Raw genomic sequence first — 21,791 nt, forward strand, 5'->3', positions numbered from 1 at the left:
CCGATACACAGGCGAGCGGTCCATCCTGGGTCCCGACTCTGGACAGCCAGTACTTCATCCATGGTCATCGGACCGGACCCCCTCCACAAGGGAGGGGATCTGGTCCAAAGGAGACTATGATGACTCCAGCCTTTAAATAGACCTCCTTTTTAGACCAGTTGATCTGCCGCTTCTTTTCTTTTTCCCCTATGGTCCCCCCCCCTCCCTTGTGGAGGGGGTCCGGTCCGATGACCATGGATGATGTACTGGCTGTCCAGAGTCGAGACCCAGGATGGACCGCTCGTTTGTATCGGTTGGGGACATCTCTACGCTGCTGATCCCCCTCCGCTTGGGATGGTTTCCTGTGGACGGGACTCTCGCTGCTGTCTTGGATCCGCTTTGAACTGAACTCTCGCGGCTGTGTTGGAGCCACTATGGATTGAACTTTCACAGTATCATGTTAGACCCGCTCCACATCCATTGCTTTTGGTCCCCTAGAGGGGGGGGGTTGCCCACAACTGAGGTCCTCTCCAAGGTTTCTCATAGTCAGCATTGTCACTGGCGTCCCACTGGGTGTGAGTTTTCCTTGCCCTTTTGTGGGTTCTTCCGAGGATGTTGTAGTCGTAATGATTTGTGCAGTCCTTTGAGACATTTGTGATTTGGGGCTATATAAATAAACATTGATTGATTGATTGATTGACTATGAGAAACCTTGGAGAGGACCGCATATGTGGGCCGTGTGAGCTGTCAGCTGAGAGAGCGCATGTGGAATGCGGGTTTTACTTTTTAAAACCCAAATTTCCGATATTTTGAAGCATTTATCGGCCGACGATATCGACATTCCGATATTATCGGACATCTCTAATTCAAATGCATGAGAATGTTTTATATTTTGAACGTCTTTAAGACTGTGATTACCAGCGGAATTATCAGTACTTCTCGTGTTAAGCCACGTCAGCTCAGATGTATCTGAGACCCAGGTGCAGTCCTCAAAAGAGCACATCTGGCTCCAGAGCCGCAGGTTCCCTACCCCTGTTCTAGAGGTCTGCTCCGACCCAACTCCGAAGTCGGGCGACGGCGGCTCAGAGGGGTGAATACCTCACATATAATACTGGTTTTGGTGCACGGTGCGACAAAGGCTCAGCATCAACAAACCAAGGTAGATTTGGACCACCCAGGAGGACCCGGGCCGCCCCCCCCCCCCCCCGCCCCCCTCCTTCACGCGCAGGTCTCCATTGCCCTTTTTGTCATCACCAGCAGCATTACTGAGTCTGAACTTGCCTAAACCCTTGTGGTCACACCTCTTGAAAGGGTTTTGTCGATTGGTATTCGAAGCAGGTCACCGCGCTCCCAGACGGCCCGACCCCCCATCCCCCCCCCGCCTCAAAGCCCCCGTTTTCATTTTAATTTGCACCTGTTGTGCAGTTGTTTGCTGTAGGCAAGTGCGGACCAGCCAGTCATACGTGCCGGAGGGGGTCGCGGGAGGTTTATCCTTTCATATGTAGAACGTGCACACAAGTGTTGCACACGGGACTTTAGCGTGGGAATAGAGGGACGGTTTGATGATGGATCCAAACAAACACCCGGCATTCCTCCACACGCGCTGCAACGCTCACTTCAGTTCCGTGGCGGGCCGTGCGGCTCCCACCTAGGCCTTCAGCGATGTGCTACTTAGTCCGACTTCACCTCTCAAAAATACCCCAAGTCAGTGGTTCTCTAATGGGGGTACTTGAAGGTATGCCAAGGGGTACGTGAGATTTGTAAAAAATATTCTAAAAATATCAACAATTCAAAAATCCTTTATAAATATATTTACTGAATAACAAAATATGAATGTAAGTTCATAAACTGTAAAAAGAAATACAACAAAGGACATGTTCCATAAATATCGATGTTAAATATTTATTTTTTTGTGGAGAAATGTTTAGAATGAAGTTGATGAATCCAGATGGATCTCTATTACAATCCCCAAAGAGGGCACTTTAAGTTGATGATTACTTCTGTGTGTAGAAATCTTTATTTATAATTGAATCACTTTGTGAACGACTTTTCTTGTCGCTCGGGTTCCATGGACCACTCAGGAAGGACATGATCTCTTGAGCAGGTTTGACACGTTTATTTTGCAATAAATCTTTGACTCAGGACGGATCGCTTTTCAGCTGCTCCTTTCCCGGTCCGCTCTTTCAGCCGTCGTTGTCGTCGTCCTCGTCTATGGTTCGCTCTCTGTTGCTCTTCGATCGCTGCTGCGGACTCTCCTCCTTCTGCCCTGATCTCTCCTCCTTCTCCCCTTTTATGCAGCGTAAGGAGAAATGTTAATTGTGTGCCGGTGCTCGATCCATGCACCTGAATCAATTGCGCCTCTCCGCTCAGCCGCATTCTCCGCCTCCTTGCCGCCATCTTGGTCAGGGCTCCAGCGTGCTCTGCCCCGCTGCTCGTTCACCAAGTTTTAGTTATTTTTATATCTTTTTTTCCAAATAGTTCAAGAAAGACCACTACAAATGAGCCATATTTTGCACTGTTATACAATTTAATAAATCATAAACTGATGACATGGCGCTGTATTTTACTTCTTTATCTCTTTTTTTCAACCAAAAATGCTTTGCTCTGATTAGGGGGTACTTGAATTAAAAACATGTTCACAGGGGGTACATCACTGAAAAAAGGTTGAGAACCACTGGTCTAAGTCATGTCACCACATGGACACAGTTGGGGATACTATACAGAAACACACTGGGTATCGAACCCCCTCAACAGTGTACAAATGGGACTGTTTTTTTGGCACATTCACGTTTAAAAAAACCCGCTTCAGCAATTAAAACATATTGCTGTTAAAATTGTGTGTAAAACAACTGAAACAAGGAAAAAATGAAGAAATTACATATTTGACGCCGTATAAGCCGGTGGTACCCGCTCGTCGTCGTCGGTCGATTCGTGTAAAAGTGGCGAGCAAACCGTTTCGCCGCCGGTGTTGTGCCCAAATGTGATTGGCTGCCAAAAATGGATTTCTGTTTACTAAACCAATTAAAGTACCAACTATAGTCACACACACACATTAGGGGTGGTGAAATGTGTCCTCTGCATCTGACCCATCATTCTGGATCACCCCCTGAGAGGTGAGGGGAGCAGTGAGCAGCAGCGGTGGCCACGCCCGGGAATATGTTTTGGTGATTTAACCCCCAATTCTAAGCCTTGATGCTGAGTGCCAAGCAGGGAAGTAATGGCTCCCATTTTTGTAGTCTTTGGTATGACTCGGACTGGTTGGAACTCGCGACCTACCCATCTCAGGGCGGACACTGAGTAGGTCAGCAGATTACGAGGTGTAAGACAAACCCTTTATCTTTGTGGTTATTGAACCAATTTTCTGTTGCTGTCTATGGCTCGCATGTTTTCACAACTTGTGATTGGATACTCACTTGGGACTCTCAAGTGAGTATCCAATCACAGCTCTAGGCCAGCTAGAAAGCCTTACTGACAACAACGTGTGATCTGATTGGCTGTCGAAATTGTCTATTAACTGTTTGTGTCCGCTCACTTATGGAAAGACGCCCGCATTGTTGATTCTGAAGGCCCCCGGGCAGATTTGGTACAGCATGGCAACACAAGCTAGCTGAATTCTGATTGGATACAAACTCTAAACTCAAAACAACAGCACTGAAAGGAGCATAATAGGACATGACGCTGCTCCCAGTCCATGGAACGCTCTCCCTGACCTCCTGAGGGCACCACAGACTGTGGATGCTTATAAAAAGGCTTAAAAACCCTTCTTTAAAAAAAAAAAAAGCCTTTTTTTTTTACATATATGCATACTAGTTCTAGCTATTAGGTTGTTCTAATTTGTATTTTTATTATCTTTTTATTTATTATTTTTTTAATACACTGTAAGACTTTGAGGTTTAAAAAGCTTTTTAAAAATAAAATCTATTATTATAATTATGAATTATGAATACTTTTAGGTATTTAGGGAAATTAAAAATTATTTTTATCTTTAATTAGGTTCATGATTTCTGGTTATGTTAAGCCAGCAGAGAAGGCCTTGCTGAAACCAACTCATGATCTGATTGGCAATCGAAATTGTCCATCAACTGTCTGTTCACTTAAGGAAACATGCCTACATTGTTGATTCTGAAGGCCCCCGGGCAGATTCGGTACAGCTTGGCATCATGAGCTAGCTAAAATCTGATTGGATACAAACTCTAAACTATAAATAACTGCACTGAAAGGAGCATAATACGACATGACGCCGCTTCCAGTCTGTGGAATGGTCTCCCTGACCACCTGAGGGTGCAACAGACTGTGCATGCTTTTAAAAAAGGCTTAAGAACCATTCATTTAAAAAAATAGATAAATGCATACTAGTTCTAGCTATTAGGCTTTTCTACTTTTTATTTTTATTCAATTTTTTCAATACACTGCAGCTCTTTGAGGTTGTTCACTCAGGGCAAAGTACTTTTTACAAATAAAATCTATTATTATTATCATTATTATTATGAACGGAATATGACTACTTTTAGATATTTAGGGAAAATAAAAATGACTTTTATTTTTAATTATGATGATGATTTCTGGTTATGTCAGGGCAGCAGAGAAGGCCTTGCTGGCCCTGACGGCCACACCACCGCTCAGATAGCGGCAAGCTCGCACACGACGACCGACCAACAGCCCCTCTCACGCCGCCCTTAAAAAAGCTCGGTTTTTATCTACCGCTGCAGCTCGGATGCACCAATTTTGCAGGATCGCCGTGTGAAAGAAGCTTTTTGATTTAGTTCACAGCCCTAATTTACGGGACAACTATTTTTAGAGAGACGGCGTGTGTGTGTGTGAGCGCGCGCATAAGGCCTTGAGGCATGTGGCCTCTCTTGTGTTTTCACATGGTAGGAAACATTTATATTTATGTTTCTGGTTGGCCGCATATGACGAGGAATCAGGGCGATCGTAGGTGAAGCCGCTGCGAAGCGCGTGCTATGTAGAGCATCTCAAACGTGACAGCGACGCCGTGAAAAGGTGCAGCTCGCCGGCACGTGAGGCATGCAAGCAGGCCTGAAAATCAGCGGCTATTTTGGCCTCCGCCGCAGCTGTCTCGCCCGCGCTCCGGCCGCATGTTCACGTGCGGGCCACGCCTCGGGGCCTCCGTCAATGTAGAAATGATTCCAGAAAATTTGGATTGAGCAGCAATGAAAGTGGACCCGCCCACTCATCACATTGTTCTCTGTTTCGCAGCTCTTAACTACGAGAATGTGGTGGAAACCGGCTCAGAGACGGAGGAGGAGGACAAACTGCAGGTGTCGGAGGACGACCCGCTGATCAACGGCACCGGTAGCCCGGCCAGCCTGGTCAACGCCGAATCGTCGCCACGCGCCGAGAGCCACAGGCTGCCTGCCAAGGAGGAAGAGGACGACGAGATGCGGGACAGCGGCGTGGAGCACATCTGGCCCGACAGTGACATGTTGAGCGCCTCGGTGGATGGTACCGGTGAGTGTCAGGAGCTGATGTCATGCCATGGTTGATACTTCTGGGGAGTAGGGTGTTGAGTGGGCAGGGGGGGGGGGGCAACAGAGGGCGCTAGTGTTGTCCCCATACCAATATCTTGGTACTTTTCTAAATAAAGGGCACCACAAGAAATGTCATTATTGGCTTTATTTAACAAAAAATCTTAGGGTGCATGGAACATATGTTTCTTATTGCAGTTAAATCCTTAAATAAAATGTTGAACATACCAGACAACTTGTCTTTTAGTAGTAAGTAAACAAACAAAGACTCCTAATTAGTCTGCTGACATATGCAGTAACATATTGTGTCGTTTATACACCTATTATTTTGTACACATTATGAGGGACAAACTGCAACATATCCAAAATTTTGCATTTTGCCTTTTTTTTTTTTGCACCATGACTAGGGAAGGTTGTTTGTATTGTGTCCAGGGTTGTCCCAATACCAGAAGTTTGGTACTGGTACCAAAATGTATTTCGATACTTTTTGATAATTTTCGGTACTTTTCTTAATAAAGGAGACAGCAAAAAAGTCATTATTGTCTTTATTTGAACAAAAATGTTTATAGTTTATGAAACATATGTTTATTATTGTAATTTAGTCCTTAAATAAAATGTTGAACATACTAGACAACTTGTATTTTAGTAGTAAGTAAACAAACAAAGGCTCCTAATTAGTCTGCTGACATATGCAGTAACATATTGTGTCATTTATACACCTATTATTTTGTACACATTATGAGGGACAAACTGTAAAAATTGATTATTAATCTACTTGTTCATTTACTGTTAATATCTGCTTATTTTCTCTTTTAACATGTTCTATCTACACTTCTGTTAAAATGTAATAATCACTTATTATTCTCTTCTTTGATACTTGACATTAGTTTTGGATGATACCACACATTTAGGTATCGATCCGATACCAAGTAGTTACAGGATCATACTTTGGTCATAATTTAAGTTCTCATGTATTCAGGGACGTATTTACTGAGTTTATAAACATAATATACATTTTTAAAAAACGAAAGAAGATGTTGTGATGCCAAAATATATCGAAGTAATCATCATAGTATTGACTAGATACACTACTGTACTTGGTATCATTACAGTGGATGTCAGGTGTAGATCCACCAATGGCGTTTGTTTATATTGCAGCGTCCCGGAAGAGTTGGTGCTGCAGGGAATTCTGGGAATTTGTTCTGTATTGTTCATGTTGTATTGCTTTGCAAATATTTTTCCAAAATTAGTTTGTCGTTGTTGTTTCGTATGGTTTCACTATATGGCACATATTTATGACAGTGTCGTTTAGTATGGTTTCACTATATAGCACATGTTTATGACAGTGTTGTTTAGTATGGTTTCACTATATGGCACATGTTTATGACAGTGTTGTTTAGTGTGGTTTCACTATATGGCACATATTTATGCCAGTGTTGTTTAGTATGGTTTCACTATATGGCACATGTTTATGACAGTGTTGTTTAGTGTGGTTTCACTATATGGCACATGTTTATGCCAGTGTTGTTTAGTGTGGTTTCACTATATGGCACATGTTTATGACAGTGTTGTTTAGTGTGGTTTCACTATATGGCACATATTTATGCCAGTGTTGTTTAGTATGGTTTCACTATATGGCACATGTTTATGACAGTGTTGTTTAGTATGGTTTCACTATATGGCACATGTTTATGACAGTGTTGTTTAGTATGGTTTCACTATATGGCACATGTTTATGACAGTGTTGTTTAGTATGGTTTCACTATATGGCACATGTTTATGACAGTGTTGTTTAGTATGGTTTCACTATATGGCACATGTTTATGACAGTGTTGTTTAGTATGGTTTCACTATATGGCACATGTTTATGACAGTGTTGTTTAGTATGGTTTCACTATATGGCACATGTTTATGACAGTGTTGTTTAGTATGGTTTCACTATATGGCACATGTTTATGACAGTGTTGTTTAGTGTGGTTTCACTATATGGCACATGTTTATGACAGTGTTGTTTAGTATGGTTTCACTATACGGCACATGTTGGCCACCCTTAGTGTGACATGTATGGCTGTTGAGTATTTATGCCCTTCATTACTTTTTGTGCAGTGTGTTGAAAGTTAATTTGATCGTCTTAATGGTTAATAATTGGACATAGTGTGATCTTGTCTTGACATTGACAACCTTTGACACACCCAATCTCCTGATACTATGTGTGTATGGCCATCACCTAGCCGCTAACTAGCTAGCCATGTCTTAAACATCTGATCCTGAGAATGTATCAGTGTTATAACTTAACCTTTATCTTTACTTTTTAAGCCACAATTTGTCCGTTCTGCCTTTTCTGTTTACACATCGTGTTTGCTTGTAAGTACTCTGTGTGCGTGCGCTGCCGAACATGCCCCTCTGCATGACACCGGTACTTTTCAGAGGTGGTATAGCACCTAATAGGATTCATTAGTATCGTGGTACTAAACTAACATTGGTATACCGTACAACTATAGAAGGCACACCTCACAAATGGCTCTTTGCTTGTTTTTGTTCATGAAAAAGTGAGAACCGGCAGCAGTTTCGTGGTTTATTTCAACCCTCTGAGGCTCCGATGTGCCAGATGTGCGGCGTTCAGGTGAGCTTTCAGCCACAGAACTTCCCTTATCTGACTGCCACGTTCTTTATGTGCACATGCTGCTGCTGCTTGCTGTGTCGTCTTATACTGTATACCCCACAACACCCCCCCACCCCCCCAATCTGGTGCCAGAGTAAACTTAAACAAATGCGAGCAAGCGCAGAACAAACAAGGCTGGAGCCAGGTCTGTCGGTGAGGCCGCTGTGGCCCTCCCCTCGCTGGCAGGCCTGGTAAATAATCTTTTGTGGTATCTATCTTTCACACGGTGGAGCCGCGTGTTTATTCATAGCAAAGTGAAATATTGCATCATATAATTTGGATGAGATGACGACATCGGAGCTGGAGACTGATCTGGCGTAAAGGTGCGACGATTCCACAAATGTCAATGGTGAAACTTTTTGCCGACAAATTGATTTGTCGACATCGTCGTGAGGTCCTAAGATGACAAAACATATAGGAATATTTCCTCTTGTCCTATTTAAACATGTCAATAACATGTTTTTCATACCGGAGCATTTGAAAAAGCAGAGGACTCTCAGACAGCTCGACGATTGTCAGCTTCTACACCGCAAAAAGTGAAATCTAAGTACAAACCCCGTTTCCATATGAGTTGGGAAATTGTGTTCAATGTAAATATAAACAGAATACAATGATTTGCTCATCTTTTTCAACCCATATTCAGTTGAATATCAATCAATCAATCATCCATCCATCCATCCATTTTCTACCGCTTATTCCCTTTTTGGGGTCGCGGGGGGCGCTGGCGCCTATCTCAGCTACAATCGGGCGGAAGGCGGGGTACACCCTGGACAAGTCGCCACCTCATCGCAGGGCCAACACAGATAGACAGACAACATTCACACCCTAGGGACCATTTAGTGTTGCCAATCAACCTATCCCCAGGTGCATGTTTTTGGAGGTGGGAGGGGCCTATCCCCAGGTGCATGTCTTTGGAGGTGGGAGGGGCCTATCCCCAGGTGCATGTCTTTGGAGGTGGGAGGGGCATATCCCCAGGTGCATGTCTTTGGAAGTGGGAGGAAGCCGGAGTACCCGGAGGGAACCCACGCATTCACGGGGAGAACATGCAAACTCCACACAGAAAGATCCCGAGCCTGGATTTGAACCCAGGACTGCAGGACCTTCGTATTGTGAGGCAGACGCACTAACCCCTCTGCCACCGTGAAGCCCAATCAATCAATGTTTATTTATATAGCCCCAAATCACAAATGTCTCAAAGGACTGCACAAATCATTACGACTACAACATCCTCGGAAGAACCCACAAAAGGGCAAGGAAAACTCACACCCAGTGGGCAGGGAGAATTCACATCCAGTGGGACGCCAGTGACAATGCTGACTATGAGAAACCTTGGAGAGGACCTCAGAAGTGGGCAACCCCCCCCCCTCTAGGGGACCGAAAGCAATGGATGTCGAGCGGGTCTAACATGATACTGTGAATATGCTACAAAGACAACATATTTGGTGTTCAAACTGATAAACATGAACTTTTTTGCAAATAATCATTCACTTTAGAATTTGATGCCAGCAACACTTGACAAAGAAGTTGCGAAAAGTGGCAATAAATACTGATAAAGTTGAGGAATGCCCATAATACACTTATTTGGAACATCCCACAGGTGTGCAGGCTAATTGGGAACAGGTGGGTGCCATGATTGGCTATAAAAACAGCTTCCCAAAAAATGCTCAGTCTTTCACAAGAAAGGATGGGGCGAGGTACACCCCTTTGTCCACAACTGCGTGAGCAAATAGTCAAACAGTTTAAGAACAACCTTTCTCAAAGTGCAATTGCAAGAAATTCTGGGATTTCAACATCTACGCTCCATAATATCATCAAAAGGTTCAGAGAATCTGGAGAAATCACTCCACGTAAGCGGCATGGCCGGAAACCAACATTGAAAAGACCGTGACCTTTGATCCCTTGTATCAAAAAACCAACATCAATCTCTAAAGGATATCACCACATGGGCTCAGGAACACTTCAGAAAACCACTGTCACTAAATACAGTTGGTCGCTACATCTGTAAGTGCAAGTTAAAGCTCTACTATGCAAAACGAAAGCCATTTATCAACAACATCCAGAAACGCCGCCGGCTTCTCTGGGCCCGAGATCATCTAAGATGGACTGATGCAAAGTGGAAAAGTGTTCTGTGGTCTGACGAGTCCACATTTAAACATTTTTGGGTGAAATATTTGACATCGTGTCATCCGAACCAAAGGGGAAGCGAACCATCCAGACTGTTATCGACGCAAAGTTCAAAAGCCAGCATGTGTGATGGTATGGGGGTGCATTAGTGCCCAAGGCATGGGTAACTTACACATCTGTGAAGGCACCATTAATGCTGAAAGGTACATACAGCTTTTGGAGCAACATATGTTGCCATCTGAGTGCCGTCTTTTTCATGGACGCCCCTGCTTATTTCAGCAAGACAATGCCAAGTCACATTAAGCACATGTTACAACAGCGTGGCTTTGTGAAAAAAGAGTGCGGGTACTTTCCTGGCCCGCCTGCAGTCCAGACCTGTCTCCCATCGAAAATGTGTGGCGCATTATGAAGCGTAAAATACGACAGCGGAGACCCCAGACTGTTGAACGACTGAAGCTCTACATAAAACAAGAATGGGAAAGAATTCCACTTTCAAATCTTCAACAATTAGTTTCCTCAGTTCCCAAACGTTTATTGAGTGTTGTTAAAAGAAAAGGTGATGTAACACAGTGGTGAACATGCCCTTTCCCAACTACTTTGTCACGTGTTGCAGCCATGAAATTCTAAGTTAATGATTATTTGCAAAAAGAAAAAAAGTTTACGAGTTTGAACATCAAATATCTTGTCTTTGTAGCATATTCAACTGAATATGGGTTGAAAAGGATCTGCAAAATCATTGTATTCTGTTTATATTTACATCTAACACACTTTCCCAACTCATATGGAAACGGGGTTTGTATATACAAGAATAATGCAGTATTTTTTTTGTGATTAAACACTCGTTTTTTTTTTTTTGAAAGCCTTGTCATTTTAAGACAATCAATCCAGAATGTGGTCTTTTGCAATGCATTTTTGAGCAGTTTGTTTCTGTAGCGCATAAAAATGTGCAGTTGATCCGGTAGTGACTTGCTGCAGGAGCAAACAAGTCAATATGGGAGACGTTAAACAGAAAGTTGGCCCTCTCCATGGGAAATTGGAGTCCAAAAAAATTAATGACGGAACAGCTGACCGACTAAGCTTTATGCACACTCTGCAGGAAGGAGTTTTCTTTACGCCAAAGCACTTCCATCCTAAAATGCCACACTAATAACACAAAATTAGTAACGGGTCCACGTTGCTTTTTGAGAGGAACATGAACATGATGTTCAAGGTGCTCTTTATCGAGTCTCTTTTGATGCATAAAATAATGTTTTTAATGAAATGTGATTAATCAAAATTAATTCATGTGAACCTTGTGGTTAATCAGGTCAAATGTTTTAATTATTTAACCACAATACGTTCGTTACAACGTTGCGGAATACCCTTCTGCAGAGGTGCAGATCCTCCTCTGTTACAGCAGCTCTGACACTGCCTTCAAAGCTGGAAAAGGGCTATGTCAGATTTAAAAGCTGGGGGGAAAAAGCAGGTTTATTGAGGCCGAGTCAAGGGGGCTTATGCTATCCCTCACCCCAGAGGACTGGCAATGAAATGCAATTAGGACTGCAATGGTTCCTCAATTAAATTGATTAATGTGATTGGAAAAAAAGCTTCAAATTATATTCTGTTGCTTAGATTATTTCTCAAATGAGTATAAATGACACAAATAAATAAAATCCCAACCATATTGAATGTTGGGAGCTTTACATACATGGGCATAGTTTCTGCAAGGACGCTGCAATTGAGGGTACATGAGAGCGGTGGTTCATGGGCGCAGATATTTTAAATATTATTTTAAAATATTATTAATGTACAAATGTAAAAAGTGTATTTTCAATGTTGATGATCAATGAGTATAAATGATACAAATAAATAAAATAACAACTATTTTGAATGTTGGGAACTTTACAGTCACGGGCATAGTGGCCGCAAGGACGCTGCAATCGAGGGTACGTGAGAGCGGTGGTGCATGGGCGCAGATTTTTTAAAATATTCTTTTAAATTATTATAAATGCACAGATGTTAAAAAGTGCAATTTCAATGTTGATGATAAATTTGTATAAATGACACAAATAAATAAAATCCCATCCATATTGGACGTTGGGAGCTTTACATACACGGGCATAGTTGTTGCAAGGATGCTGCAATTGAGGGTACATGAGAGCGGTGGTGCATGGGCGCAGATATTTTAAATATTATTTTAAAATATTATTAATGCACAAATGTAAAAAGTGCAATTTCAATGTTGATGATCAATGAGTATAAATGATACAAATAAATACAATCCCGGCCATATTGAATGTTGGAAATATTACAGACAGTTTCCGCAAGGACGCTGAAATTGAGGGTACATGAGAGCGGTGGTGCATGGGCGCAGAATTTTTAAAATATTTTTTTAAATTATTATAAATGCACAAATGTTAAAAGTGCAATTTCAATGTAGATGATACATGAGTATAAATGATACAAATAAATAAAATACTGACCATATTGAATGTTGGGAACTTTACATACACGGGCATAGTTGTTGCCAGGACGCTGCAATTGAGGGTACATGAGAGCGGTGGTGCATGGGCGCACATTTTTTAAAGCTATTGTTTTAAGTCATTATTAATGTACAAATGTTAAAAGTGCAATATCCATGTGGATGATGAAGGTTATGTGGCACACAGAAAAAAAGATTTCAATGATGTTCCCTAAAATACACATTGAAACTTTAAGGCAAAAAGACCGTTTTATCCAAATACCGTACTCGGTTAATCAAACAAATAGATTACTCAATTACTAAAATAATAACAGCTGCCACTTAAAATGCAATGTTGATGCCATTCGAAAGCCTTTAACGTCTAACGCGTTCTTTCCCTACATATCACGTAGAGACCCCCCCCCTCACAAACTTGACTCCTTCTTTTGTTGAGCGGCGCTGATTGCCGGCGTGCCAGTCACGGATGCTTGAAAGATAAATACTTTTAATTAGGGGGCAGGGGTAGAACCATTAAAGGAAGCCAGACTGCTGCAAAAAAGTCATTAACAATCTTAAATTAAATTTTTATTTTTATGATAGCCATTTACATGTATAATAAGAGTCAATGATTCTTGGAAGGGAATGACAGGAACGGAGTGCTGCGAGTAGTCATGGAAGACAGCCCCCCCCCCCCCCCCTTTTAAATGAGCCGGGCTTTGCCATTCATTTCTGCTAATGAACTAGCTGTGCACGAGGCCCAAGAACCCAGGAACCATCAGCATTACATTTTCACACTGGGGGGGGGGGTCCATTTATTAGGGGAGGGGGAAGCCTGGATAACACTTCTCATCCTTCAGGGATGGAGGCAACAGGACAGTTGGATAAATAAATCAAGATAAAGGATAAACAAGCTGTCGTTGCATACGGTAATTGTTTATTTGATCAAGACCCGTGGTGCCATAATGTCTGTAAATCAGCCGCGTTGCAATTCCCACATAATCTGCTTCTGCCGTGATAAAGTGTCTGACATATTTGGGAGAGCAAGTCAAGTTCATTAGAGCCTCTTTCCCAATCTTGCGGCTGTTGTGTTTCCCAGCCCGCTCTTACTTTGGCGGTGCCTGAGTGTCTGCGCGGATACCTCAGCATAAGTGAGTCCTGAGATAAGCGGGCCCCGCTGATCCGTGGCCCTATCGGGCTTGAACGTGGCCTCCTCTGTGAATTTGGGTTAAAAATACATTTCTTCAGAGAGAGAAAAAAGACTTCTGTGGTGCTTTTTAATGTTTTTTCAAATGGGACTTCAAGCAAGACAGGAAGCTCCTGGGATTCCAGCAGACAATCGGAGCCTTACGTTTGGCATTGTCCTTGACATTCTTCCATCCCACAATGCGGCTGGACGTGGCCTTCTGGAAAGCGTGACATCATCACCGCTGACAGACATTTTGCACATAAATCACCTGTGCTCTGCACTTTTGTAATCGTGCCGTACCAGACCACATACTTACTGTAGTGCTGATAGAAGTTTCCAGTATTCTTGGAGAAACGCTCCAGATTTGAAACTAGGTACCATTTACACTAAGGTTATCCAGGGTAAATCCCGCCTAACCTTATCCGTGTCCACACACAACAATGTTAGAGACCCCCGACCCCCTCAGTCCGTCGGGGCAACGCAACCTAGTACGCATGCGCGGAAAATGCACACCTCATTGTCACCTCTGGTGTGGCTTCGTGTGCAAGTTCTTTAATGGAACTTATCTGAACTGCATGGGTTCCTTCCGGGTACTCCGGCTTCCTCACACCACCAAAGACATGCACCTGGGGATAGGCCCCTCCCACCTCCAAAGACATGCACCTGGGGATAGGCCCCTCCCACCTCCAAAGACATGCACCTGGGGATAGGCCCCTCCCACCTACAAAGACATGCACGTGGGGATAGGCCCCTCCCACCTACAAAGACATGCACATGGGGATAGGCCCCTCCCACCTACAAAGTCATGCACCTGGGGATAGGCCACTCCCACCTACAAAGACATGCAACTGGGGATAGGCCACTCCCACATACAAAGACATGCACCTGGGGATAGGCCACTCCCACCTACAAAGACATGCACCTGGGGATAGGCCACTCCCACCTACAAACACATGCACCTGTGGATAGGCCACTCCCACCTACAAAGACATGCACCTGGGGATAGGCCCCTCCCACTTCCAAAGACATGCACCTGGGATAGGCCACTCCCACCTACAAAGACATGCAACTGGGGATAGGCCCCTCCCACCTCCAAAGACATGCACCTGGGGATAGGCCACACCCACCTACAAAGACATGTAACTGGGGATAGGCCCCTCCCACCTCCAAAGACATGCACCTGGAGATAGACCCCTCCCACCTACAAAGACATGCACCTGGGATAGGCCCCTCCCACCTCCAAAGACATGCACCTGGAGATAGACCACTCCCACCTCTAAAGACATGCACCTGGGGATAGACCCCTCCCACTTCCAAAGACATGCACCTGGGGATAGGCCACTCCCACCTACAAAGAGATGTAACTGGGGATAGGCCCCTCCCACCTCTAAAGACATGCACCTGGGGATAGGCCCCTCCCACCTCCAAAGACATGCACCTGGGGATAGGCCCCTCCCACCTCCAAAGACATGCACCTGGGGATAGGCCCCTCCCACCTCCAAAGACATGCACCTGGGGATAGGCCCCTCCCACCTCCAAAGACATGCACCTGGGGATAGGCCCCTCCCACTTCCAAAGACATGCACCTGGGGATAGGCCCCTCCCACCTCCAAAGACATGCACCTGGGGATAGGTTGATTGGCAACACTAAATTGGCCCTAGTGTGTGAATGTTGTCCATCTATCTGTGTTGGCCCTGTGATGAGATGGTGACTTGTCCAGGGTGCACACCGCCTTCCGCCCGATTGTAGCTGAGATAGGCACCAGCGCCCTTCGCGACCCCAAAGGGAATAAGTGGTAGATATGGATGGATGGATATATAAAACAGTTAGTTCTAGCTATAAATATACTGTATGAAAAATGGAAAAAGATGTAGGGAAAAAATATATTTTTTGTTTTAATATAGTTTCTGCATGAGGACAAACATGACACAAACCTCCCTAATTGTTATAAAGCACACTGTTTATGTTAAACATGCTTCACTGATCCAAGTATTTGGCGAGCGCCGTTTTGTCCTACTCATTTTGGCGGTCTTTGAACTCACCGTGGTTTGTTTACATGTATAACTTTCTCCGACTTTCTAAGACGTGTTTTATGCCACCTCTTTTTCCGTCTCATTTTGTCCACCAAACTTTTAACGTTGTGCGTGAATGCACAAAGGTGAGTTTTGTTGATGTTATTGACTTGTGTGGAGTGATAATCGGGCATATTTGGTCACTGCATGACTGCAAGCTAATCGATGCTAACATGCTATTTAGGCTCGCTATATGTACATATTGCATCATTATGCCTCATTTGTAGCTATATTTGAGTTCATTTAATTTCCTTTAAGTCTTCTTAATTCAATTTATATCTCATGACACACTATATGTATGTAATGTGGCTTTTAAATTAGTTTTGCGGCTCCAGACATATTTGTTTTTGTATTTTTGGTCCAATATGGCTCTTTCAACATTTTGGGTTGCCAAACCCTGATGTAGAGGAAGGAGAAACTCGGGCATGTCTGGATGACCCGCCTCCATATTTCTAGTGGTTAGCTGTGAGTTACGGAACCGCTTTATTATGAATCTGGATGTGGCGCAGTCTTTGTGACGTCACTTCCTGTTTGGGGTGTGGTCTTTCTGGCATCACTTCCTCTCCGGACTCAGTTTGTAAACGATCAATGAGTCAATACAAAGCTAAGAGCCGGAGATTGAAGAAATACACGACGTACTTACCTGTGTAAAAATGTATCCGAGGCGGGGAACCTTAAAGGGGAAAATTATCACAATTTCAAAAGGGTTAAAAACAATAAAAATCAGTTCCCAATGGCTTGTTGTATTTTTTTAAGTTTTTTTCAACATTTTACCGTTCTCGGAATATCCCTAAATAAAGCTTTAAAGTGCCTTATTTTCGCTCTCTGCGAAGACACTGGCCATTTCCCTGTGACGTCACACAGTGCTGCCAATGTAAACAAACAATGGGAATACCACAGCAAGATATAGCGACATTAGCTCGGATTCAAACTCGGATTTCAGCGATTTAAGCGGTTCAACAGATTACGCACGTATCGAAACAGATGGTTGGAGTATGAAAATATTGAAGAAGAAACTGAAGCTATTGAGCGAATAGCTATTGACGCTATTCATAGCCATAGCATGGCCGAATAGCTGCGTTAGCATCGCCGGTAAAATGTGCGGACCAAACGATCAGGACTTTTGCATCTTTTGACACTGGAGCAACTTAAATCCGTCGATTGATAAGTGTTTGTTTCGCATTAAAAGTGGGTGGAAGGAAACGTATTATAGTTGCAAATGCATCTACAGGTTATCCATACATCTCTGTGCCATGTCTGCTTTAGCACCGCCGGTAAATAGCATGTTAGCATCGATTAGCATAGCATGTTAGCATTGATTAGCTGGCAGTCAACATCAACAAAACTCACCTTTGTGATTTCGTTGACTATGGTTGCAAATGCATCTGCAGGTTATCCATACATCTCTGTGCCATGTCTGTCTTAGCATCGCCGGTCAAATGTGGAGACACTCTGGCACATTCAATGGGGGTCTGGCGGCAGACACTTTGGCATCTTCGGGCCAGTGGTGCAACTTGAATCCCTCCCTGTTAGTGTTGTTACACCCTCCAACAACACACCGACGAGGCATGATGTCTCCAAGGTTACAAAAAATAGTCAAAAAAACGGAAAATAACAGACCCGGTGTTTGTAATGTGTTGAAAATGAAAATGGTGGGTGTGTTACCTCGGCGACGTCACATTCTGACGTCATCGCCTCCGGCGCGATAAACAGAAAGGCGTTTAATTTGCCAAAATTCACCCATTTAGAGTTCGGAAATTGGTTAAAAAAATAGATGGTCTTTTTTCTGCACCATCAAGGTATATATTGACACTTACATAGGTCTGCTGATAATGTTCCCCTTTAAACGCTGGTTTAGTGTGGCTGAAACGGGGCTTAGGCTAAATAATTATCCGTTTAAGGGGTTCAAGGACTTAGTGTAGACGCCACACACCTCTGGCTACCCTGCGGTCCACAGCGCCACATATATTTGTGGCCTGCACTCACCTCCTGACAGCTTCTATGCCATGTGAAAGTGTCGGCTGCCATGTCAGGACATAAACACTCCACTTTCCTCAGAGACCTCGCTCAGACGCGCCGCCTGCTGGAGGCTGCGGTCTCGCCCCTCCACGCCGCAGATAAGACAGGTTTTTCCAAGGTAAACAGGGCAGAGTGGAGGACCAGTAAATCCCACCGGTCATCCCCCCTTTGCGTCAGGGCAGAAGCATGCAGCCAAATTTGATTAGCCAAAGCAAACACGGCCGGCGAGGACAAGCAAGTGTGCTGAAATCGGAGCTGTGTGGGTACATTTCAATCTGTTGCTGGTGATTTATGCCACTAAAAAGACATTTTTTATTCTCATGCTGCGGTTCTGATGCCGCTTGGCAGATGCACAATTGCCCAAAAAAAAAGACCCCTGAGAAGCCAAGGAGGCGGGAGGCGGGAAGCGCGAGGAGGAGGGTGTTGATCACCCAGCCTGCACAGCCATCATCTCCATTGTCAGCTAAAAATAAAGAAGTCATTTTGCGTCTTGGCTTTTGTTGCGCCTTTTGTGCGGGAAAAGATAATAGCGGGCCGCGCCACCTTCGCCGTGACACGTGAGTGGCATCAGACGGTCCCGCCTGATTCAACCCGGAGCAGAAGTGAGGCAGACGACATTCTCGGAAGCGCGTGGATTCAATCGCCACCGTTGTCCTTTTTGATCGCAGGGAAGACTTAGTTTATGAGCTTGTCTGCTGCTTTACAAGAGCCTCACCTGTGCCAGCCTCGCTCTGCACACTTTGCAGCGCCATTGTCCTGATTGGCTGTAAAAATCAACTCTGTTCAGATGCAAGAACATCCTGGCTCCACAATGTGCTGAACACAAAAAAGCAATGCAAGTATTGCAACTCTTAATTTGTGTGATTTAGGGCCTGACTTAACCGTATTTTTCAAAATATAAGTCGATCTGGAGCAGGGGTCGGGAACCTTTTTGGCTGAGAGAGGCATGAAAGCCGAATATTTTCAAATATATTCCTGTGAGAGCCATATAATATTTTTTAACAGTGAATCGGCTAAATCCGTTCATTTGTAAATAAGACCAACATTTTTAGATTACAATAAGTCTCATTCTTTTTAATAACATTGTTATTCTGAAGCTAACCAATAATAAATACAATACTTCTTACCAATAATGCGAACTTCCTGTACCCCGAAAGACAGCTGGGATTGGCTGAGCCACCCAGAATCTCAAACAGGTGCATTATTCGGGTCCGCCTTTGGCTGCTGCCCCCGAGACCCACGGCCGGATAAGTGGTAGAAGACGCCTTGGTGCCACTATTTAATGCATTGTGAAAGTAATGCGGTTGTTGTATTGAAGTGAAAATATCAAATTTCCTGTAGATTTTTGCTAAAGTATGTTAATTATTAAAATGTAGGTCTAAGTGAGACCTACATAGTGTTTTTTGTTTCATGTCTCTCTGACTTTCCTACCGGAAGTTACAAGCAGTTTTGTCTGTGTTTTCTTCCTAGGAGCAGTTTGTCTGTGTTGTATTCCTAGGGGGCGCTAGAGCACGATTTTGAGTTTTGGGGCCAAAACCTCGAACAGGTGCATTATTCATTACTTATCCCGTTAAGAAATGTCAGCTAATTCATCTGAGAGCCAGAAGCAGTCATCAAAAGAGCCATAGGTTCCCTACCCCTGATCTGGATTATACATCGAACTGGCCAAAAATGCATAATAAAGAAGGAAAAAAACATATATATGTCATGTCTGTTGATCATGTTTTTGTTTGGCCATGTGCTGTTTGTTTTTTGGACACTCAGTTCCTGTTTTTGCACTTCCTTGATTGTTTTGTTTCCATGACTACCCATTAGTTTTCACCCGTCCTCATGCCACGCACCTGTCTCACGTTTTGCACTCGCACACCTGTTTTCACTAATCATGTCTTTTATTTAAAGGCGACTTTACCTCTACTTCATGCCATGCCATGCCTGTCACTCATACTGTTCATAGTTGCCCTCCTGCCCATGCCACATCATTTTTGGGTTTTTATGTCACGGTTATCGAGTTTTGCTTTTTGTCCATTGTTCTGCCTTTGTGCTAGTTTTTGTTTTCAGTGGTCAAGTTTGTTCTCCGCCATTGTGAATTGTGAATTATATTTATATAGCGCTTTTCTCTAGTGACTCAAAGCGTTTTACATAGTGAAACCCAATATCTAATTTACATTTAAACCAGTGTGGGTGGCACTGGGAGCAGGTGGGTAAAGTGTCTTGCCCAAGGACACAACGGCAGTGACTAGGATGGCAGAAGCGGGGATCGAACCGGCAACCCTCAAGTTGCTGGCACAGCCGCTCTACCAACCGAGCTGTACCGCCCTAGTCAAGTTTGTTCTCCGCCATTGTGCGCGCCTTTTGTTTGTTGCCTTTTTTGTAGTTTGTTAGCGTTTAAATAAAATATGTCTTTACCTTCACGCCTTGCCCGCGCCAACTTTCCTTTGCCTTCCGGGAAAACAACCATCACAGCCCACGATCTGAAAATATACATCGCACTGGAGTATAAGTCACATTATTGGGGGAAATTTATTTTATAAAACCCAACACCAAGAATAGACATTTGAAAGGCAATTTAAAATAAATAAAGAATAGTGAACAACAGGCTAAATAAGTGTAGGTTAACCTAACATATTATGGTTAGAGTCATTCAAATAACTATAACATATAGAACATGCTATACCTTTACCAAACTATCTCTCACTCCTAATCCATAAATCCCATGAAATCTTATACGTCTAGTCTCTTATGTGAATGAGCTAAATAATATGATTTAATAATTTCACACATAAGTCGCTCCGGAGTATATGTCGCACCCAAACTATGAAAAAAAACTGCGATATATAATCCGAAAAATACGGTACTAAAGCTTTGCGTGTACTCTGGTTCTACGCTATACCGGTATTGGTATAGTACCGCCATACTAATGAATCATTTTTGGTACATCATTTTTAGGTGCGGTATATGTCGGCTGGTAGAGTGGCCGTGCCAGCAACTTGAGGGTTCCAGGTTCGATCCCCGTTTCCGCTATCATTGTGACACTTTACCCACCTGCTCCCAGTGCCACTCACACTGCTTTAAATGTAACTTAGATATTGGGTTTCACTATGTAAAAGTACTTTGAGTCACTAGAGAAAAAACGCTATATAAGTATAATTCACTTCACTTCACATCACTACTTTTTTATATATTTTTGTTTTTTATTTTGATGATTCCTGCGATGAGATGGCGACTTGTCCAGGGTGTACCCCGCCTTCCGCCCGATTGTAGCTGAGATAGGCGCCAGCGCCCCCCGCGACCCCGAAAGGGAATAAGCGGTAGAAAATGGATGGATGGATGGATTTTGATGATTAAAACAGTTTAGAAGACACTAGGAATGTAAGGTATACCGGTGTTAGTATAGTACCGCGATATTAAGGAATTATTTTCGGTACTATATTGTCTCTGAAACGTACTGGTCGAAGTCACGTTGTGTCATTGCTAAATTTACCGGCATATGAGCATGCTCGGCAGCGCACACACACAGAGTACTTACAAGCAGACACAGTGTGAAGACAGAAAAGGGAAAACGAATGCATTTTTGGCTTAAGAAGTAAATATAAAGGTGAAGTTATAACACTGAAACAGGAAGAGGTGCTTTAACACATGGCTAACATCCATCCGTCATCGGCAGTGTTGTAGCTACTTCTAAATAACTAATCCTGGCCCTAATGGCCACAAATAAATTAAGTTTTTCACAAGTATCATTACCACTGTTTCACTACACACCGTAGCTCACCGGCGTCAAAATGTAAACAAACGCCATTGGTGGATCTACACCTGACATCCACT

General features: G+C 43.5%; 1 protein-coding gene across 2 annotated transcripts in view; it reads left to right on the forward strand.

The window, feature by feature from the left end:
* The first annotated feature begins 5,135 nt into the window (after positions 1-5,135).
* The window catches only part of zeb2b (zinc finger E-box binding homeobox 2b), a 50,383-nt gene continuing 33,727 nt past the window's right edge, over positions 5,136-21,791 (forward strand). For both annotated transcript variants that reach the window (XM_061889869.1, XM_061889870.1), the window contains exon 1: positions 5,136-5,448. In XM_061889869.1, coding sequence (XP_061745853.1) covers positions 5,151-5,448 — 298 coding nt within the window. In that variant the 5' untranslated portion in view covers positions 5,136-5,150. The remainder of the gene's footprint in view (positions 5,449-21,791) is intronic.

This window comes from Nerophis ophidion, linkage group LG27, assembly GCF_033978795.1.
Source record: "Nerophis ophidion isolate RoL-2023_Sa linkage group LG27, RoL_Noph_v1.0, whole genome shotgun sequence".
Classification (NCBI taxonomy): domain Eukaryota; kingdom Metazoa; phylum Chordata; class Actinopteri; order Syngnathiformes; family Syngnathidae; genus Nerophis; species Nerophis ophidion.